Here is a 19,487-nt window from a genome sequence, read left to right as displayed (position 1 = left end):
TTTTTGTTTGTTTGTTTTTGTTTTTTTTTGTTTTTTTTGAGACAGAGTCTCACTCTGTCGCCCAGGCTGGAGGGCAGTGGTGCGATCTCGGCTCACTGCAAGCTCTGCCTCCCAGGTTCATGCCATTCTCCTGCCTCAGCCTCCTGAGTAGCTGGGACTACAGGTGCCTGCCACCACGCCTGGCTAATTTTTTGTATTTTTAGTGGAGACTGAGTTTCACCATGTTAGCCAGGATGGTCTTGATCTCCTGACCTCGTGATCAGCCCACCTTGGCCTCCCAAAGTGCTGGGATTACAGGCTTGAGCCACCGTGCCTGGCCCAGCATCTGTCATTTTTTGACTTTAATAATAGCCATTCTGACTAGTGTGAGATGGTATCTCATTGTGGTTGTGATTTGCATTTCACTCATGATCAGTGATGTTCAGTCTTTTTTCATAAGATTGTTGGCTGCATGTACATCTTTTGAAAAGTGTCTGTTCATGTCCTTTGCCCATGTTTTTCTGAGAACAAGAGAAATTTCTATTCTCACAGTTCTGGAGGCCAAAGGTCCAAAATCATTACCACTGGGCCAAAATCAAGGTGCCAACAGTGCCATGCTCCCTCCAGAGGCTCTTGGGGGGAATCTGTTCCTGGCCTCTTCTAGCTCCTGGGGGCTGCCAGCAGTCCTGGGCTTGTGGCCGCATCACTCCAGTCTTCAAGGCCAGCATCTTCCAATCTCTCTCTACTTCGTCTTCACTTGGACTTCTCTTCTATATGGATGTTCAGTCTTCCTCTACCCTATGTTTAAAAAATTTTTGTAGAGCCGGGGTCTTGCTGTGTTGCCCAGGCTAGTCTCAAACTCTTAGCCTCAAGTGATCCTCCTGACTTAAAGTGATCCTCCTGCCTTGGCCTCCCAAAGCACTGGGATTACAGGAATGAGCCACTGTGCCTGGCATGACCTCTTCTTCTTTTTTTTTTTTTGAGATAGGGGTCTCACTCTCTTGCTCAGGCTGGAGGGCAGTGACATGATCTCAGCTCATAGCATCCTTGACCTCCTGGGCTCAGGTGATCCTCCCATCTCAGCCTCCCGAGTAACTGGGACTACAGGCATACTCCACCACACCCAGCTAATTTTTTTTTATTTTTTGTAGAGATGGGGTCTCACTATGTTTCTCAGGCTGGTCTCAATCTCCTGGGCTCAAGCAATCCTCCCACCTCGGCCTCCCAAAGTGCTGGGCTTACAGGTATGAGCCACCATGCCCGGCCATGACCTCTTCTTATAAGGATGCATGTGATGACATTTAGAGCCTACCCGGCTAAGCCAGAATAATCCCCTACCTCAAGATCCTTAATCACACCTGCAAAGTGATTTTGCCATATAAGGTAACACAGGCTCTGGGGATTAGGACGTGGCTGTCTTTTGGGGGTCATTTTTCTGAGCCTACCTCAGGTCTCTAAGGGCAAACTCCAGCAGCCATTCTAGTAGACTGGTTCTCCTGTGATAGATGCCGGCCAGGTAAAGGAGACAAATGGAAGATCCCAGCTGACCCACCTCGGCTCTGTCCCCTCTGAGGGGACCTTATTCTCATTTATGTGGACTCCCTAAGCCATATATCTAGGCTGGAGTGCAGTGGCATGATCTTGGCTCACTGCAGCCTTGACCTCCTGGGCTCAGGGGATCCTCCCATCTCAGCCTCCTGAGCAGCTGGGACTACAGGCATGTGCCACCACACCCAGCTGATTTTTTTATTTTTTGTTGAGATGGGGTCTTGCCATATTACCCAGGCTGGTCTCGAACTCCTGAGCTCAAGCCGTGTCCACTCTCCCAAACAGCTGCCCCACCTTGGGGGGGTACGGCAGCGTCAGCCTGGTGTGCCCTCAGGGTGTATCCATTATTTATCTTGACTGCATAAACCAATAGCCCAACATTAGCAGTGTCAAACAATAGTCATTTCTTCTTTTACTCTTCACAGTGTGAGAGTTGTCTGAGCTTAGCCAGATGGGTCTCACTCAATCTCTCCTACAATTGCAGTCAAAAGGTTGCCAGCAGGAGCTGGAGGCTGCAGTGAGCTACGATCGCACCACAGCACTCCAGCCTGGGCAACAGAGCGAGATCCTGTCTCTAAATAAAAAGTTAGCAGGGCTTGCGGTCATTTTGAAGATGTTTCCCTTGCTGGCCCAGGGCCTGAGCCGAGGAACAGCCGGGGCCCCTTGGGCTTCTCTGATGCCCCTTGGCCCCTCCAGCACGGTGGCCTCAGGATAGCCGGGCTTCCCACATGTCAGCTCAGAGTCCAGGGGCAAGGGTCTGAGAGTGAGTGAGCGGCTGGGGGAAGTCTAGCGCCTTTGGGGACCTGGCTGCAGAAGTCACATGTTGGCGCTGTCCACACATTCTGTTGGTTCAAAGTGGGTCCTTATTCAAATCACGTTCAAGAGGAGAGAATTAGATGACACCACTTGTTGGGAGAAGTATTAAAGAACTTATTTATTTATTTTTTTCACTTTGGGAGGCCGAAGTGGGAAGATCCTTTGAGCCCAGGAGTTCGAGACCAGCCTGGGCAATATAGGGAAACTCCCATTTCTATTTAAAAAAAAAAAAAAAAAAAACTTATTTATTTATTTTTTAGAGACAGGGTCTCGCTCTGTCACTCAGGCTGGAGCGCAGTGGTGTGATCACAGCTCACTGTAGCCTCCACTTCCTGGGCTCAAGTGGTCCTCTTGCCTCAGCCTCCCCAGTAGCTGGGACTACAGGTATGCACTACCATGCCTAGCTAATTTTAAAAATTTTTTGTAGAGATGGGGGTCTCACTGTGTTACCCAATCTGGTCTTGAACTCCTGGCCTCAAGCAATCCTTCTGCCTCAGCCTCTCAAAGTGCAGGATTACAGGCATGAGCCACCACACCTGGCCAAAGAATGTATTGTCAGATTTAAAACCACTGCAGGAGGATGGACCAGAGAAGAGGGCCCTGGGGCGCCAGAATGGGAGTGTATCTGCCAGCTGGATTCCAGGGGTCTGAGTACCCAGGTGTCTGGGGTGGGAGAGTGGGTGCAGGCTCCAGGTGGGCATGTCCCCTTTGGGAAGGGTGGGACAGGGCCCTCCAGAGCCCAGGCCCAGGCTCTGGGCTGAGGCTAGGAGAGTCTCAGAGCATTTCCCGCTGTACAGCCCCAGAATCTGACTGCAGTCTGTGCCAAGAGCACTTAGCGTTCTGCTCCACTGCCTGCCAGCCCCACCACAGACGCCACACCCCATCGGGCTCATTCGTGCCTTAGTGCCTTTGCCCGAGCTGTCCCCTCTGTCTGGACTGCCCCATCCCTCGACATTCACCTTCTTCATGTCTCATGATTCTTCCAAACTTGCATCAACGGCCCCTCTCTTCGGAGGCCTTTCCAGGCCTTGTTATGTGTAGCAGCCCGGGCACACACAGATGAAAGCAATCAGCCCTGTTCTCCAGGAGGCAGTGCATGGGGGCTCTGACGCCTCCACATCCTGGAGGAGGAGGGAAGGAGGGGCTGAGGGAGCCCAACCAAGGGGCACAACGGGAGGTGCTGACGAGCCCACAACAGCTAAGAGGGAGCCAGCAGCGGGGAAGGGGATTTCTTAAAAAGGGCACAGCAGGTGCAAAGGCTTGAGCGAGAGTGCAAGGCCCACCCAGGGGCCTGCAGGCTGGAGTGTGGGGCTCTGGAGGGAAGATGGGTTCAGCTTACTCTGTGGTGTGACTCCTGATGGGACAGTGAGCCTTTCGAGGGTGAGGTCATGCCCTGCACATCTCTGTGTCCCAGCATGACTGCGGCTGGGGCCAGCCACCTTCTCTGTGAAGGTTTTCACTGCATTCAGACTGTGCTGGGACTGGCCCCAGGAGGACTTGGACTAGCGTGTGTGTGTGTGTGAGTGTGCATATGTGCACGCATGTATGTGTATGTGTGTGGACATGCATGCGAGTTTGCATGCATGTGTGTGCGTATGTGTGTATGCTTGTGTATGTGAGTGCATTGTGTGCACAAGTATGTGTGTATGCATGAGTGGCTATGCGTGCATATGTGTGTGGGGGTGTCTGCGTGTGGGTGTGCATGCACGTGTGTGGATGTCTGCATATGTGTGTATGCATGTGAGTGGGTATGCGTGTGTGTATGTGGGTGTGCATGTATGTGTGTGTGGGGTGGGTGTGTGCATGTGGGTGTGCCTGTATGTGCGTGCGTGTGGGCGTGTGTGTGTGTGCATGTGCATGTATGTGGGTGTGTGCATGTGGGTGTCAATGTGTGCATATGTGTGTATGCATTTGAGTGTGGGTGTGCATGTGTGTTCATGTGGGTGTGCATGTGTGAGTATCCATGTATGTGTGGGTGGGGGGTGTGCACATGTGGGTGTGCATGTGTGTGTGCATTGTGGGTGTGTGCATGCGTGTGTGGGTGTGCATGTGTGTGTGCATGTGGGTGTGCATGTGGGTGTACGAGTGGGTGTGAGTGTGCATGCATGTGTGTGTTGAGTTGCTAGTGCTCGCACTTACCTCTGGGGCAGAGATGTGCTTGTTAGGTGGCCCCTCCCTCTCTCCACTCCATTCCAGCAAAGGTCACTGAGTATCCTCTCTAGTCTTAGGAATGACACTCGACAGTGGACAATGAGAACAACCAAACACTTCCTTCTCTTCCCCCCTCCCCCCATTTTGAAAAATTATATTAAGGCCAGGCATGGTGGCTTATGCCTATAATCCCAGCACGTTGGGAGGCTGAGGTGGGAAGATTGTTTGAGGCCAGGCGTTCAAGGCCAGCCTGGGCAACATAGCAAGACCCCATCTCTACAAAAAAATTTAAAATTAGCCAGGCATGGCGGTACACACCTGTAGTCCCAGCTGCTTGGAAGGCTGAGGTGGGAAGATGGCTTGAACCCAGAAATTTGAGGCTGCAGTGAGCTATGATCACACCACTGCAATCCAGCCTGGGCAACAGAGTGAGACCCTTTCTAAATAAAATATAAAAACGGAAGTACTATACAATTCAACAGTTCCACCTCTGGGTATATACCCCAAATCATTGAAAACAGGTTTGCCAAGTGATTTGCATACTCATGTTAATAGCAGCATTATTTGCAAGAGCGGAAACGTGGAGTGCAGTTGCACAGTCACAGCTCACTGCAGCCCCAACCTCCGCAGGCTCAAGCCATCCTCCCACCTCAGCTTCCCAAGTAGCTGGGACTACAGGTGTGCACCACCACACCCAGCTAATTTTTGTATTTTCTGTAGAGATGGGATCTTGCCATGTTTCCCAGGCTGGTCTCGAACTCCTGAGCTCAAGCAATCCTCCTGCCTCAGCCTCCCAAAGTGCTGGGATTACAGGCCTGAGCCACTGGACCTGGCTGGTAGTCCTATTTTTAATTTTTTGAGGAAACGCCATGCTGTTTTCCACAGTGCCTGTACCATTTTGCATCCCTACCAGCAGCGCACAGGGTTCCAATTTCCCCATGTTCTCACCAGCCCTTGTTTTTTTCCTGTGTGTGGTTTTGTTTGTTTTTTGTTTGTTTGTTTTTTGTTTGTTTTAGACAGAGTTTCACTCTTGTTGCCCAGCCTGGAGTGCAATGGCATGATCTCAGCTCACTGCATCCTCCACCTCCTGGGTTCAAGCAATTCTCCTGCCTCAGCCTCCCAAGTAGCTGGGATTACAGGCATGTGCCACCATGCCCAGCTAATTTTTGTAATTTTAGTAGAGACGGGGTTTCACCATGTTGGTCAGGCTGGTCTCAAACTCCTGACCTTAGATGATCCGTCTGCCTTGGCCTCCGAAAGTGCTGGGATTACAGGCGTGAGCCACCGCGCCCTGCCTTCTTGTGTTTTTTATAGTAGGTATCCTGGTGGGTGTGAGGTGTTTAGATTTGCATTTTGCTAATCTTTAGTGATGCTGGACATCTTTTCATCTGTTTTCTGGCCATTTGTATATCTTCTTAGGGGAAAGGTCTACTTAAGTCATTTGCCTATTTTTTAATTGGATTATTATTGTTAATGGAGACGATGTCTCGCTCTGTTGCCCAGGCTGGTCTCGAGCTCCTGGCCTAAAGTGATCCTCTCACCCTGGCGTCCCAAAGTGCTGGGATTACAGGCGTGAACCACTGCACCCAGTCTTAGTTGTTGAGTTTTAGGAGGTGTCTGCATATCCCGGATATTAATCCCTTACCGATATGCTATTTACAAATATTTTCGCCCATTCTGTGGTTTGCCTTTTTATTCCGTTGATTCTGTCCAAAACTTCTCTTTACTCACAGAGCAAAGGTTATATAGCTCTAAGCCAAGCTTCTTCCCTTTGCTTCTCTCCGTGGAAACAACAGTATATTATCCTTCCACTCCTGTACCCAGAGAACTCCTATTCACTCTTTTCACTCTTCAAAACCCACCTCGACAGTCATCAACTCAGGGAAGCCTTGTTTGTCAGGCCCCTCCTCCCCCAAAACTAAGTAAATAAAACATTTAAATAAAACATAGGTAACCCCTTTCCCCAGTGTCAAGCTCTGTGCCTGGGCGAGCTTCTCTGCTTGTCCTTCTTTCATGGTCCTGTAATTCTTTTTTTTTTTTTTTTTTTAAATAAGATGGAATCTCACTCTTTCACCCAGGCTGGAGTGCAGTGGCAAGATCTCAACTCACTGCAAACTCCAACTCCCAAGTTCTAGCAATTCTTCTGCCTCAGCCTCCCTAGTAGCTGGGACTATAGGCGTGTACCACCACCCCCGGCTAATTTTTTGTAGTTTTAGTAGAGATGGGGTTTCACCATGTTGGCCAGACTGGTCTCAAACTCCTGACCTCAAGTGATCCTCCCACCTCTGCCTCCCAAAGTGCTGGGATTACAGGCATGAGCAATCGCACCCAGCCTGGTCCTGTAATTCTCTCTGGACACACTGGCCCTGTGAGCTGGAGGAGGGCAGGTGGAGCCTGGCACAGAGCAGCCTCTTGGTAGGTGTTGAGTGAATGAGTGGGGGTGGTGAGGGGAGGCCAGGGAAGGCACCCAGGCTGTGTTCCTCCCACCCCCAGCCTTGCCACGACCTACCAGGCTTCCAGCTCCTGCTGAGCTCTTGCAGGGTGGCCCCTCCCCACTTACAGCTCACTGCCTTGGACTAGGTCCCAGCCAATGGCCCGGCGGAGGTGTCTTCACTGTTCTTACCCAGTACGACCTAGGCGGGAGCCAATAAGTACAGGGAATGAGTATCACCCTGAGGGTTCAAAAGTGTGCAAGGAAGGAAGGGAGGAAGGGAAGGAAGGAAGGAAGAGAGAGAAGGGAGGGGGGGAGGGGAGGAGAAGGGAAGGAAGGAAGGAAGGAAGGAAGGGAGCAATGAATGAATGCACACATCAAGGAATGAATGAATGCATATACACAAAGGAATGAATGCACACACCAAGGAATGAATGAATGAATGCACACAAAGGAATTAATGAATGTACACAAAGGAATGCATGCGCACACACCAAGGAATGAATGAATGCACACATGAATGAATGCATGCACACGAAGGAATTAATGCACACACCAAGGGATGAATGAATGCATACACCAAGGAATGAATGAGTGAGTGTTCACACCAAGGAATGAGTGAATGAATGAATGCACACAAAAGAATGAGTGAGGCCGGGCGCGGTGGCTCAAGCCTGTAATCCCAGCACTTTGAGAGGCCGAGGTGGGCGGATCACGAGGTCAGGAGATCGAGACCATCCTGGCTAACAGGGTGAAACCCCGTCTCTACTAAAAATACAAAAAATTAGCCGGGCGTGTTGGCGGGCGCCTGTAGTCCCAGCTACTCGGGAGGCTGAGGCAGGAGAATGGCGTGAACCCCGGGAGGCGGAGCTTGCAGTGAGCCGAGATCGCGCCACTGCACTCCAGCCTGGGGGACAGAGCAAGACTCCGTCTCAAAAAAAAAAAAAAAAAAAAAAAAAAAAAAAAAAAGAATGAGTGAATGTACACACCAAGGAATTAGCGAATGAATGCACACACAAAGGAATGAATTAATGTACACACCAAGGAATTAGTGAATGAATGCACACACAAAGGAATGAGTGAATGAATACACACAAAGGAATGAATGTACACACCAAGGAATTAGTGAACGAACGCGCACACAGAGGAATGAGTGAATGAATGAACGTGCCACTTGTGAAGAGTGAAAAAAGCCTGAGAAACCCCCAGGTGAGGGAGCCCCCAGCTGTGCCCCTGCTGTTGAGAGGCCTGGACATGCTGGTGCATGGGGGAAGGGCTTGGGCTTGGGCTGAACTGGCTCACAGGCGACCCATCAAGTGTCACAAATGACCGTGAACCGCTGCCACAAATGACCTTGAGCAGCACGCTTCCCCTCCCGAGCCTTAGCCTCCCCAGATGTAACATGGATTAGAAGAACCACCTCATGGTGCTTTTCTGAAAATTTGGTGGGCCTAACGTGGTGGCTGACGCCTGTAAGCCTAGCACTTTGGGAGGCCAAGGTGGGTGGATCGCTTGGGCTCAGGAGTTTGAGACCAGCCTGGGAAACATAGTGAGACCCTATCTGTTTTGTTAAAAAAAAAAAAAAAAAAAAAAAAGGAAAAAGAAAATTCGGTGGGGTGATGGGTGTGCCAGTTGGAGAGCTGTGACATTTGTTTTTTTGGTTCAACCCCAAGCCAGTGCAGACAAGTGACCCTCCCCAGCCAGCGAGCCAGGCCTCTCAGTGTCACCCTGGCTGAGGTTGTTCGTGTATGTGTGTGTGTGTCCCTTTCTTTACTGTCCTCATTCTTTGCATCACGTGTGTGGTCTTTTCTGTCTCATACACACACACCCGTCGTATTTGCATGCTCTGACACACAGACACACATTGATGCTTCCTTTTTAAATTTTTTTATTTTTGGAGGCACGGTCTTGCTCTGTCGCCCAGGCTGGAGTGCAACAGCATGATCACAGTTCTCTGTAGCCTTGAACTCCTGGGTTCAAGTGATCCTCCTGCTTCAACCTCCTGAGTAGCTGGGACCACAGGTGTGGACCACCACACCTGGCTAATTTTTTTTATTTTTGTAGAAGTGGGGTCTTGCTATGTTGCCCAGTCTGGTACACTCCTGCTTCTTTATGTATGTATGTATGTATGTATTTATTCTCTTTTTAGAAAATTATTTCATTGAATCCTCCTTTAAGCACAGACTTTTCTGAAGCTCTGGGGACACTTGGGGAGAAGAGGAGGGGAGGGTTCTAGATGCCCTGTAGGGCCACATTGGCCCTGGGTGCAGGACAAGCCCACGCAGGAGAAACGGACCCTGCTGAGGGGTCTCCTCTTTGCCTCTTCCCTGAGTCCCAGATGGGTGGTCTCCCCTGTTCACTGCCGGGCAGGGTTGGGCAGTGCAGAGCCGAGCCCACCACTGTGCCATCATTCCAGGGGGGAAGGGGCTTGAAGGCTGCGTCGTGGGGTGATGGGAACCCGGATTTAGTTGGTATGACCTGAGCTCAGGTTTCGGCTTTGCCACATCCTTGTGGTGGGGTCTTCAGGTGGGAATTCCTCCGTAAAATGAGAGCTTGTGAGAATTAAACTGGTCCCGGCGTTTAGGAAACAGCCCTGTGACTCCTTCCGTCTGTTCCCTCTGGAGGGGGCAGTCCTTGAGCTCTACTGAGCCCATGCCAGTGAGAGTCATGGCCGAGCCCCTGGGCCAGATGCCAAGTTCCATGCCACCTTGGCACTTAACTTTTTTGGCTCTGGGCCTCTTTGGCTGTCCCCTCTGTGAAGGGCATCTAAGGTGGTGGGTGGGGGAGGGGAGTTTGGTTTTTTTGTTTGTTTGTTTTGGTTTTTTCTTTTTTCCAAGGAGTCTCACTCTGTCACCGGGGCTGGAGTGCAGTGGCGTGATCTCTGCTCACTGCAACCTCCACCTCCTGGGTTCAAGCGATTCTCCTGTCTCAGTCACTTGAGTAGCTAGGACTACAGGCACCTACCACAGTGCCTGGCTAATTTTTAAATTTTTAGTAGAGGTGGGGTTTCACCATATTGGCCAAGCTGGTCTTGAACTCTTGACCTCAAGTGATCCACCCACCTCAGCCTCCCAAAATGCTGGGATTGCAGGTGTGAGCTACCGCGCCTGGCCTTTGTTGTTGTTTTGAGACAGGGTCTTGCTCTGTCTCCCAGGCTGCAGTACAGTGGCACAATCATAGCTCACTGTAGCCTCAAACTCCTGGCTCAAGCGATCCTCCCGTCTCAGCTTCCCGAGTAGCTGGCGCCACAGGCATACACCCGGCTAATTTCTGTATTTTTTGTAGAGACAGGATTTTGCCATGTTTCCCAGGCTGGTCTCGAACTTCTGGCCTCAAGCCATCCTCCCACCTTGGCCTCCCAGAGTGCTGGAATTAATAGGCGTGAGCCACCATGCCCAGCCAGGAAGGGGAGTTTATTTAAATGGGCCGAGCCGGGAGCTTTGTCTTAGCCTTGCTCTTTTGTCTACATGCCCTTTTCCCACCTCCCACTAGGCTGCACTTCACTGGGGTAAATCGGTCAGAACCAGCCCAGTGGGAACAACCTGTAACACCTGTTTCCAGACATCCAGGCTTTGGGCTGCAGAATCGGCTCGCGCCTGTTAGCTCACTCTCTGCTAGCCTCCTAGCTGGCCCTGAGCACCGGGTGCAGGGTGTTTGGGATTGGAAATCACAGCTGGATTTCTGTTAGTTCACTGTCACCCTGGCCCCAGGGCTGGAGAAAGTGGGCTCTCTGGGCCGGACTCCTATGGGAGTCCTCCAGCCTGGAGGCAGCCCTGCCTTGAGTCAGGGCAGCACTGATTCAGACGTGGCCACAAGCGCTTGGCTAATTTTTGGCTTAGGGTCCGGGCAGGCCTCCAGCTCTCGGCGGCCGGCAAATCTGCTGCTGTCTGGGCAAGGAGTCCCTGGCAAGACATGGGGCAGGCGGCAGGCAGGCAGGGAAGCTGAGCTTCTTGGAGTCTGGAACAGGGAACATCCCTGAGGATGACCCAGGCCCTGCACCTGGCTGGGTGTAAGAGTCCCCTGTGAGCTTAAAAATACAGTGTCCAGGGCCGGGTGCAGTGGCTCATGCCTGTAATCCCAGCATTCTGGGAGGCCGAGGCGGGTGGATCACCTGAGGTCAGGCATTCGAGACCAGCCTGACCAACATGGTGAAACCCTGTCTCTACTAATAATACAAAAATTAGCCGGGTGTGGTGGCGCACGCCTGTAATCCCAGCTACTTGGCAGGCTGAGTCAGGAGAATCGCTTGAACCTGGGAGGTGGAGGTTGCAATGACCTGAGATCATGCCACTGCACTCTGGTCTGGGCAATAGAGTGAGACTCCATCTCAAAAAAAAAAAAGAAAAAAAAATACAGTGTCCAGGGCCCCGCTGCCCAGGGAGCAGTCACCTCTGATGAGGTGGGGTCCAGGAGCCTGGGCACTGAACAGCAGGTGTTGGCAGCAGCTGGGCTACCAGCCGTCCTTGCTTCACAGGTGGGTGGAGCAAAATCGAGAGCTGGGTGATGGGACAGATGTGACACCGGCTCTTCCACAGTTCTTGGACTGTAACCTGGGATCTTACCAGCGGACTTCCTCCACCCATCCCAGCTCTGCCTTTTGGGGGCTTCAAGTCTCTCACATTATTATTATTACTTTAATAATTTCAACTTTTAGGCCGGGCTGTAATCCCAGCACTTTGGGAGGCCGAGGTGGGTGGATCACTTGAGGTCAGGAGTTCGAGACCAGCCTGGCCAACATGGAGAAACCCCGTCTCTACTAAAAATACAAACAGCCAGGCGTGGTGGTGGGCACCTGTAATCCCAGCTACTGGGGAGGCTGAGGCAGGAGAATCTCTTGGACATGGGAGGCGGAGGCCGCAGTGAGTCGAGATGACACCACTGCACTCCAATCTGGGTGACAATGAGACTCTGTCTCAAAAATAATAATAATTTTAACTTTTATTTTAGATTCTGGGGGTACATGTGCATGTTTGTTACAAAGGTATATTGCATGATGCTGAGATTTGGGATACAAGTGATCTCGTCACCCAGGTAGTGAGCATAGCACTCAATAAGTAGTTTTTCAGCCCCTCCTTTTCCCCTCTCTCCCTGCTTTTGGAGGCCTCATCGTCTGTCATTCCCATCTTTATGTCCGTGAGTACCCAACGTTTAGCTCCCCTTATAAGTGAGAACATTCGATATTTGGTTTTCTGTTTCTATGTTAATTTGCATAGGATAATGATGTCCAGCTACTTCCATGTTGCCGCAAAGGACATGATTTTGTTCTTTTTTATGGCTGCATAATATTCCATGGTGTGCATGTACATTTTCTTTATCCATTCTACTGCTGATGGACACCTGGGTTGATTCCATGTCTTTGCTATTGTGAATACTGCTGCAGTGAACAGACGCGTCTCTCACCTTATTAAGGGAAGTTGACTTTTTGAACCCAAAGGATGGACATTTGGGACATTTCTCTTTCTTGCGAGTGTCTGCATTTTGGGCTGCTGAGAGAGGCTTCTGGGCTCCTGTTCCCGTTGCTCCCTGTGTTGTGGTGTGACCAACCATCCTAGGTGGCCTGGGACTGAGGGGTTTTCCAGGAGACGGAACTTTCTGTGCTAAACCCAGGAATGTCGAGTTGGGCCCACTTGGCTGTGTGTCAGCTCTGCGTGTGAGCAGCTGGTCTGTTCCCTGCATCCCTGTGAATGTGAGAAGCGTGGTCTTCCTACCGCATGGTGACAGCAAGGACACCAGCAAGGTTGGAGACAAGACAGCCTTCTTCCCCGCTGTGCACTGGCTGAGGCCTGGGGCAAGTGTCTTTCTCATCTCTAAAATAGAGTGATGCTGGAGGAAGGACAGTAGCTCATGCGGGCCAATGCTGCCATCAGAATTTTTACTTTTTTTTTTTTTTGAGGGAGTGTTGCTCTGTTGCCCAGGCTGGAATGCAGTGGCACCATCTCGGCTCACTGCAACCTCTGCCTCCGGGGTTCCAGCGATTCTCCTGCCTCAGCCTCCCAAGTAGCTGGGATTACAGGCGCCCGCTACCATGCTCGGCTAATTATTGTATTTTTAGTAGTGTTGGGGTTTCATCGTGTTGTCCAGGCCGGTCTCAAACTCCTGACCTCAAGTGATCTGCCCGCTTCACCCTCTCAAAGCGCTGGGATTACAGACGTGACCCACTGCACCCAGCCCTGCTATCAGAATTTTTATTTTTTATTTAAAAGACAAGGTCTTGCTCTGTCACCCAGGCTGGAGTGCAGTGTCGCCATCATAGCTCACTACAGCCTCAAGCTCCTTGTCTCAAGCAGTCCTCCCGCCTCAGCCTCCCAAAGTGCGGGGACTATAAGTGTGAACCACCGCACCCGGCCTCTGCCTTCATTTTCTGTTTAGAACCATTCCCACTTTACAAATGAAAAATCTCGGGGTTTCAGGACTCATCCGAGGTGGTCCTAGCAGACCTAGGCCTGGGTCTCATCTTCCCCCGCTTCCCCCGCTGCATTCTTGCTCCAGGCACGTGGAACCTGCCTCTCCCTCCATCTGAGGTCCTTTGCAGGGAGTGGCTGTCTCTCTCTGTGCTCCCCAAGTGCACCCACCTGGGCTGTGGCTCGGGACAGAGGGTCCTACAAGCCCAGATGACTGGGACAAGGAGCCGGGGATGGCCCACAGCCCAGCCCCTCTTCCCTGTCTCTGTCCCTCCCTCCTGGAGTCCCTGGTTCCTTCCTAAATGGATTAGAGCCTTTACCGGAAGGAGCCAGCCGCTGTCTGGGGCAGCTGGGGGGCCAGGGCTGGATGGCTGTCTGGTGCCTCCTGCTTTGCCCTGATTCAATTTGGGCCTCAGCAGCTGGGAGGCTGGCAGCCCTAAGGCCTTTCTGGGAATGGTTCAAGGGACCGGCTGGCAGAGGGTGGCTGGGGGGAGGGGGACACCTTCCAGCCCCCAGGCAGGCAGACCTCTCAGCTGGATCTTTTATGAAGTCCAGTCGCATGCAAGACCCTCCAGCGGGCTTCCTGCCATGGAACATCCCCAGCTGTGGCCACTGGCCACTTCTTGGTTCATCAGCAGGTGTCATCCATGTGTCCCATCCATGGCCTGTCACCCCCTCCGCATCCCTTAATACAGCAGATTTCAAACTTCTATAAAATTGCAACCCAGAAGAAGAAATGTCTTTTATAAACATTTAGCAGCAAACTCAACATACATTTTGGCCAAACGCCCACCGGCCGGTTGTTTAAATCAATATTTATCCACAGCCAAAAGCAGAGGAGAGCCAGAACTGAGGCCAGAGCCGAGCTCTGATGCGTCTCTCATTTCTCGGGATGTTTCTGTCCCTGAGGTTGGACACCTCTGGCCTTGTGAAGTATGATGCACTCTCACATCTCCTATTCTGTGTCACTGGCCAATGATCATATATCATGACCTGCTGGAAGGCCTGTCTGTGGCTGGGACCGCACGCCTTGGGCCTCATGCACACTGGGCACTGATTGGGGTCCTGGAGTGCAACAGTGACAGGCAGACCTGGTTTCTGCCCTCAAAGAGCTTACAGATGGCAGGGGCACCCGTGGCGGCAGAAGACACCCCAGGCCTGGTGCCCTTTGTGGCGCCAGCCCCACAGTCCTCCTGCCTGGGCCTTCCCTACCCCATTGGGTGCAGAAACTCCTTGTCTGCAGGTAGGAGACAGGGCAGGTTTTCAGGCTCCCTTGGGACCTGCAGCCCAGCTCTCTGCCGTCAACACCCAGCAGGGGCCACACAGAGAGCACCGGGACTGAGCCCAGAGAGGGGAACCGAGAGTCCCCTGCCTCTGGTCTCTGCCTTCTTTGCTTGGATTGGTGCAGGGACAGCTGCCTTGAGAGCAGGCCCTGGCACTGGGACAGCCTGTGGGTGCCCCCTGGGTCGAGAAGGAGAGGGGCAGGGTAGAACCAGGAGCCGAGGGAGGCTGATCTTTGTATCTCATGGGTGCCCAGCTGGGCACTGTCATACCCAGGAAGCCTGTGCCATGCCATAGGGACCCACAATTGGGGGCCCTGGACTTCAGGGGGAGGATACAGCTCTGTCCCCAAGGAACCCCATTGCAACAGGACACAGTCCTGCCCTGGGGAGCCCCCGACCTGAGAAAAAGCAGCCTCAGCCCTGCTGTATCTTTCTATACCCCTGAGGTCAAGTCTCCTGGCTAGTAGGGAAACTGAGGCTAGAAGGCCTCGGCGGGAGTGGCATTGGCCTTGGGAGCATGTGACTTGATGCAGAAATGTGACGGCAGAGCTCAGAGGCATGTGGAAGGGAGGGGAGGACATCACCGGATCCTCACCCAGCTGGGCTTCAGGTTGGGGGTACAGGAGGAGGGCTAGCAGGTTGGACAATTAAAAGCTTCGATGAGGCTGGGTGAGGTGGCTCATGCCTGTACTTCCAACACTTTGGGAGGCTGAGGTGGGTGGATCAACTGAGGCCAGGAGTTCAAGACCAGCCTGGCCAACAATGGTGAAACCCCGTCTCTACTAAAAATACAAAAATCAGCCAGACGTGTGGAGGCACCTGTAATCCCAGCTACCAGGGAGGCTGAGGCAGAAGAATCACTCAAACCCAGGAAGGGGAGGTTGCAGTGAGCCAAGATTGCGCCACTGCACTCCAGCCTGGGCAACAGAGCGAGACTCTGTCTCGAAATAAAATTAAATTTAAAATTAAAAAAAGCTTCAAGGACCACCAGCAGATGATGGCAGGCCCAGGAAGGGTGCTTGAGGCAGGAGGAACTGAACCCGCACAGACTAGGGAAGCACGAACATCGGTACATCTGGGAGTGGCACAGCTTAGAGGGCCTGGAGCATGGAGTGTGAGGGGGAACTGGAGTGAGGGACAGGAGACCAGGTAACTAGAATACCAGGCTGAAGAGTTGAGCGCTAATGTGGGCAGTAGGGGGCCATGGAGGGTGTGTGAGTGAGGGAGGGCTGTGGCCAGAACTGCACACGGTGGGAGAGGTGGCATTTGGGGCCTGCCCAACAGACTGGTCCTGGTGCTGGGCTCAGCTTGGGTCAGCAGACTTAGGAGGGTGTGCCACAGGGTATGAGTTATCCTGCCACCTGTGCCCAGGCCTGTGCAGGCCCTAATCCCATCACACATAAAGCCCTTGGGCCCAGGGAAGGTCGGCCCTGGATACAGAGGTGGCCCTGGGAGTCCGGGGGTCAGGTGGATTGGGGTGGGCGGCCACCACATGAGCCAAGCCCCCTGCCTTGTGCCCACCACTACTACCTCCTCCCTCCCCACAGGCGACCATGGCCTTGCTGGGCAAGCGCTGTGACGTCCCCACCAACGGCTGCGGACCCGACCGCTGGAACTCCGCCTTCACCCGCAAAGACGAGATCATCACCAGCCTTGTGTCTGCCTTAGACTCCATGGTGAGTGTCCCCACCCACCCAAGAGGAGGGGACAGGGTGAGCGTCCCCACCTGCCTTGTAGCTCAAGTCCTACCTCAGCCACTCAAAGGAGCTTTCACTGACCTGAGCCTCAGTTTATCTGACTGCAGCTAGGGCCACGATGCCTGTGTCAAAGGTGTGAGACTTCAGTGAGATCCAGTACATAAAAATCTAGCCCTGGGGCCGGGCGCAGTGGCTCATGCCTGTAATCCTAGCACTTTGGGAGGCCGAGGTGGGTGGATCACGAGGTCAGTGGTTCAAGACCAGCCTGGCCAACATGGTGAAACCCTGTCTCTACTAAAGATACAAAAAATTAGCTGGGCATGGTGGCATGCGCCTGTAATCCCAGCTACTTGGGAGGCTGAGGCAGGAGAATTGCTTAAACCTGGGAGATGGAAGTTGCAGTGAGCCGAGGTCGTGCCATTGCACCCCAGCCTGGGTGACAGGGCAAGACTCCATCTAAACAAAAAAAAAAATCTAGCCCTGGAATAAACACTGGCTCCCAGCCCTCGTCCTCTTGTCCCTTCACCCCTCTTGCCATTCCCACTTTGTCCCTGGAATGAACAACGTGCCTGTCTCCTAGCAGGTGACCTGGGGGATACTGTGTGGGGAGCCATTCACTAGAAAGATGGAATCCCCAACGTTAAAGCAAGAGTTCTAACTGCATCTCGGGCGAGAAGAGAGAAACCGGACTTTGTATAATACGTCACTCCCGTGGCGCTATTGCCTACATACCTAGACCTATAGCAATTTATCCCAAATGAGGACATCGTAATATCATTTTCCTCCAGCCTTTTCCTGGGGGAGGTTCTGTGATGGAAGTGTTAAAAAAAAAAAAAAACTAGCCCAGCACGGTGGCTCACGCCTGTAATCCCAGCACTTTTAGGGGCCGAGGCAGGTGGATCACTTGGGGTCAGGAGTTCGAGACCAGCCTGGCCAACATGGCAAAATCCCATCTCTACTAAAAATACAAAAGTTAGCTGGGCGTGGTGGCGCATGCCTGTAATCCCAGCTACTCGGGAGGCTGAGGCAGGAGAATCACTTGAACCCTGGAATTGGAGGTTGCAGTGAGCAGAGATTGCACCACTGCACTCCCACCTGGGCAACAGAGGGGGACTTCGTCTCAAAAAAAATAAATAAAAATAAAAAAATTAGACTGGCATGGTGGCACATTCCTGTAATCCTGCCTACTCAGGAGGATGAGGCAGGAGAATTGCTTGAACCTGGGAGGTGGAGGTTGCAGCGAGCCGAGATCGTGCCACTGCACTCCAGCCTGGGCAACAGAGCAAGACTCTCTCAATTAAAAAAAATTTTTTTAATAAAAATAAAATTAAAAATTTGTCTAACATCAGTTAGCTGCTGTGCCCCTGCATTTTAGGATGATGAAGCACAGAGAGGGTAGTACCTTGCCTGAAGTCACACAGCATGACCAGTTTTTTTTTGTTTTGTTTTTGTTTTTGTTTTTGAGACGGAGTTTTGCTCTGTTGCCAGGCTGGAGTGCAGTGGCATGATCTCGACTCACTGCAACCTCCACCTCCCAAGTTCAAGCAATTCTCCTGCCTCAGCCTCCCCAGTAGCTGGGACTACAGGCCCCCGCCACCACACGTGGCCAGATAATTTTTGTACTTTTAGTAGGGACCGGGTTTTACCATGTTGGCCAGGATGGTCACAATCTCTTGACCTTGTGATCTGCCCACCTCAGCCTCTCAAAAGTGCTAGGATTACAGGCGTGAGCCACTGCGCCTGGCCCAGCAAGACCAGTTTTTAAAGTGAATTTCTGGGTACAAAGTCTCCCCCAAAAATAAAGGACCTCCTTCAAGCTGTTCCTGCTGTAGGTGGCTCAAGGGCTGCTTAAGTGGTGTTTGGGGCAGTGGTGGGAGACACCCCTGGAAAAGGGGCTGGGTGCCACACTCTCTCCATGACGACCCCTCCCCTATGCAGAGTGACATTCATGAGGAGGGGGCCCCAGGAGCTCAGCCCTGTGTCCGAAAGCACTGTGAGCTTGGCAGTGATGGAGGTGTGGCTGACGTGGGCAGTGATGGGCGATGCCATGGCCACTAGCGACATGTGGCTATTTGCAAGTTTTTTTTTTTTTTTTGGAGAGAGGGTTTTGCTCTGTCACCCAGGCTGGAGTGCAATGGCGCGATCTTGGCTCACTGCAACCTCCGCCTCCTGGGCTCAAGTGATTCTCCTGCCTCAGCCTCCCTTGTAGCTGGGATTACAGGTGTGTGCCACAACACCTGGCTAATTTTTTTGTATTTTTAGTAGAGACAGGGTTTCACCATGTTGGCCAGGCTGGTCTCAAACTCCTGACCTCAGGTGATCCACCTGCCTCAGCCTCCCAAAGTGCTGGGATTACAGGCGTGAGCCACCGCGCCTGATTCATTTAAATTTGAATTCGTTAAAACGAAATAAACTCAGTTCAGTTGCACCAGCCTCATTTTATGTGCTCAGTAGTCAGAAGTGGCTGGTGTCTATGGATTGGACAGTGCAGACGTAGAATGTTTTCATTGTCGTAGAAAGTTACACTGGGTTGGCCACGCGCAATGGCTCACGCATATAATCCCAGCACCCTGAGAGGCTGAGTGGGGCAGATCACTTGAGGCCAGGAGTTTGAGACTAGCCTGGCCAACATGGTGAAACTCCATCTCTACTGAAAATACAAAAATTAGCCAGGCATGGTGATGCACGCCTGTGGTCCTAGCTATTCGGGAGGCCGAGGCAGGAGAATCGCCTGAGCCTGGGAGGCGGAGGTTACAGTGAGCCGAGGTCGTGCCACTGCACTCCAGCCTAGGTGACAGAGCAAGACTTTGTCTTAAAAACAAACAAACAAAAAAGTTCTACTTGGCAGCAGTGGTCTAGCGAGTGTTTCAGAGCCTCCTTGGAGGAGCACATGACCCTATAGTTATCCTAGCAGTGTGAACAAGACAGGCTCCGCCTGTCCCTGGGCCTTGTAAGGATTTCTTGAGGGACCCTCATGGGTGACAATGACATTTGCTTAGCAGTGACCTAAGTCCAGCCTCCTCCAAATGCCAGGGTCTTTTGGTGGCCTGTAGGGAGGGTGGGCTGAAGGGATGTGCCTTCGTCACCCGCCCCCAATCTCAAATCCTCTTCCCCACCCACTCTGGATGCCTTTAGGTGGGTGAGTTTTCTGCCATGGTCTCGGCGTCTTCAGCTGAGCGGT

General features: G+C 52.2%; 1 protein-coding gene across 6 annotated transcripts in view; it reads left to right on the top strand.

The window, feature by feature from the left end:
• GTF2IRD1 (GTF2I repeat domain containing 1) overlaps positions 1–19,487 on the top strand; it is a 150,608-nt gene that overhangs the window by 38,475 nt on the left and 92,646 nt on the right. For 5 of the 6 annotated variants that reach the window (XM_030796243.1, XM_030796244.1, XM_030796246.1 and 2 more), the window contains exon 2: positions 16,157–16,285. In XM_030796243.1, coding sequence (XP_030652103.1) covers positions 16,163–16,285 — 123 coding nt within the window. In that variant the 5' untranslated portion in view covers positions 16,157–16,162. Of the gene's footprint in view, positions 1–1,200; positions 1,224–16,156; positions 16,286–19,487 lie in introns of those variants that run through there. The other variant, XM_030796241.1, reaches the window with a different exon arrangement.

This window comes from Nomascus leucogenys, chromosome 17 (genome assembly GCF_006542625.1).
Source record: "Nomascus leucogenys isolate Asia chromosome 17, Asia_NLE_v1, whole genome shotgun sequence".
Taxonomy (NCBI): Eukaryota; Metazoa; Chordata; class Mammalia; order Primates; family Hylobatidae; genus Nomascus; species Nomascus leucogenys.
This window is presented reverse-complemented; position numbering and strand designations above follow the sequence as displayed.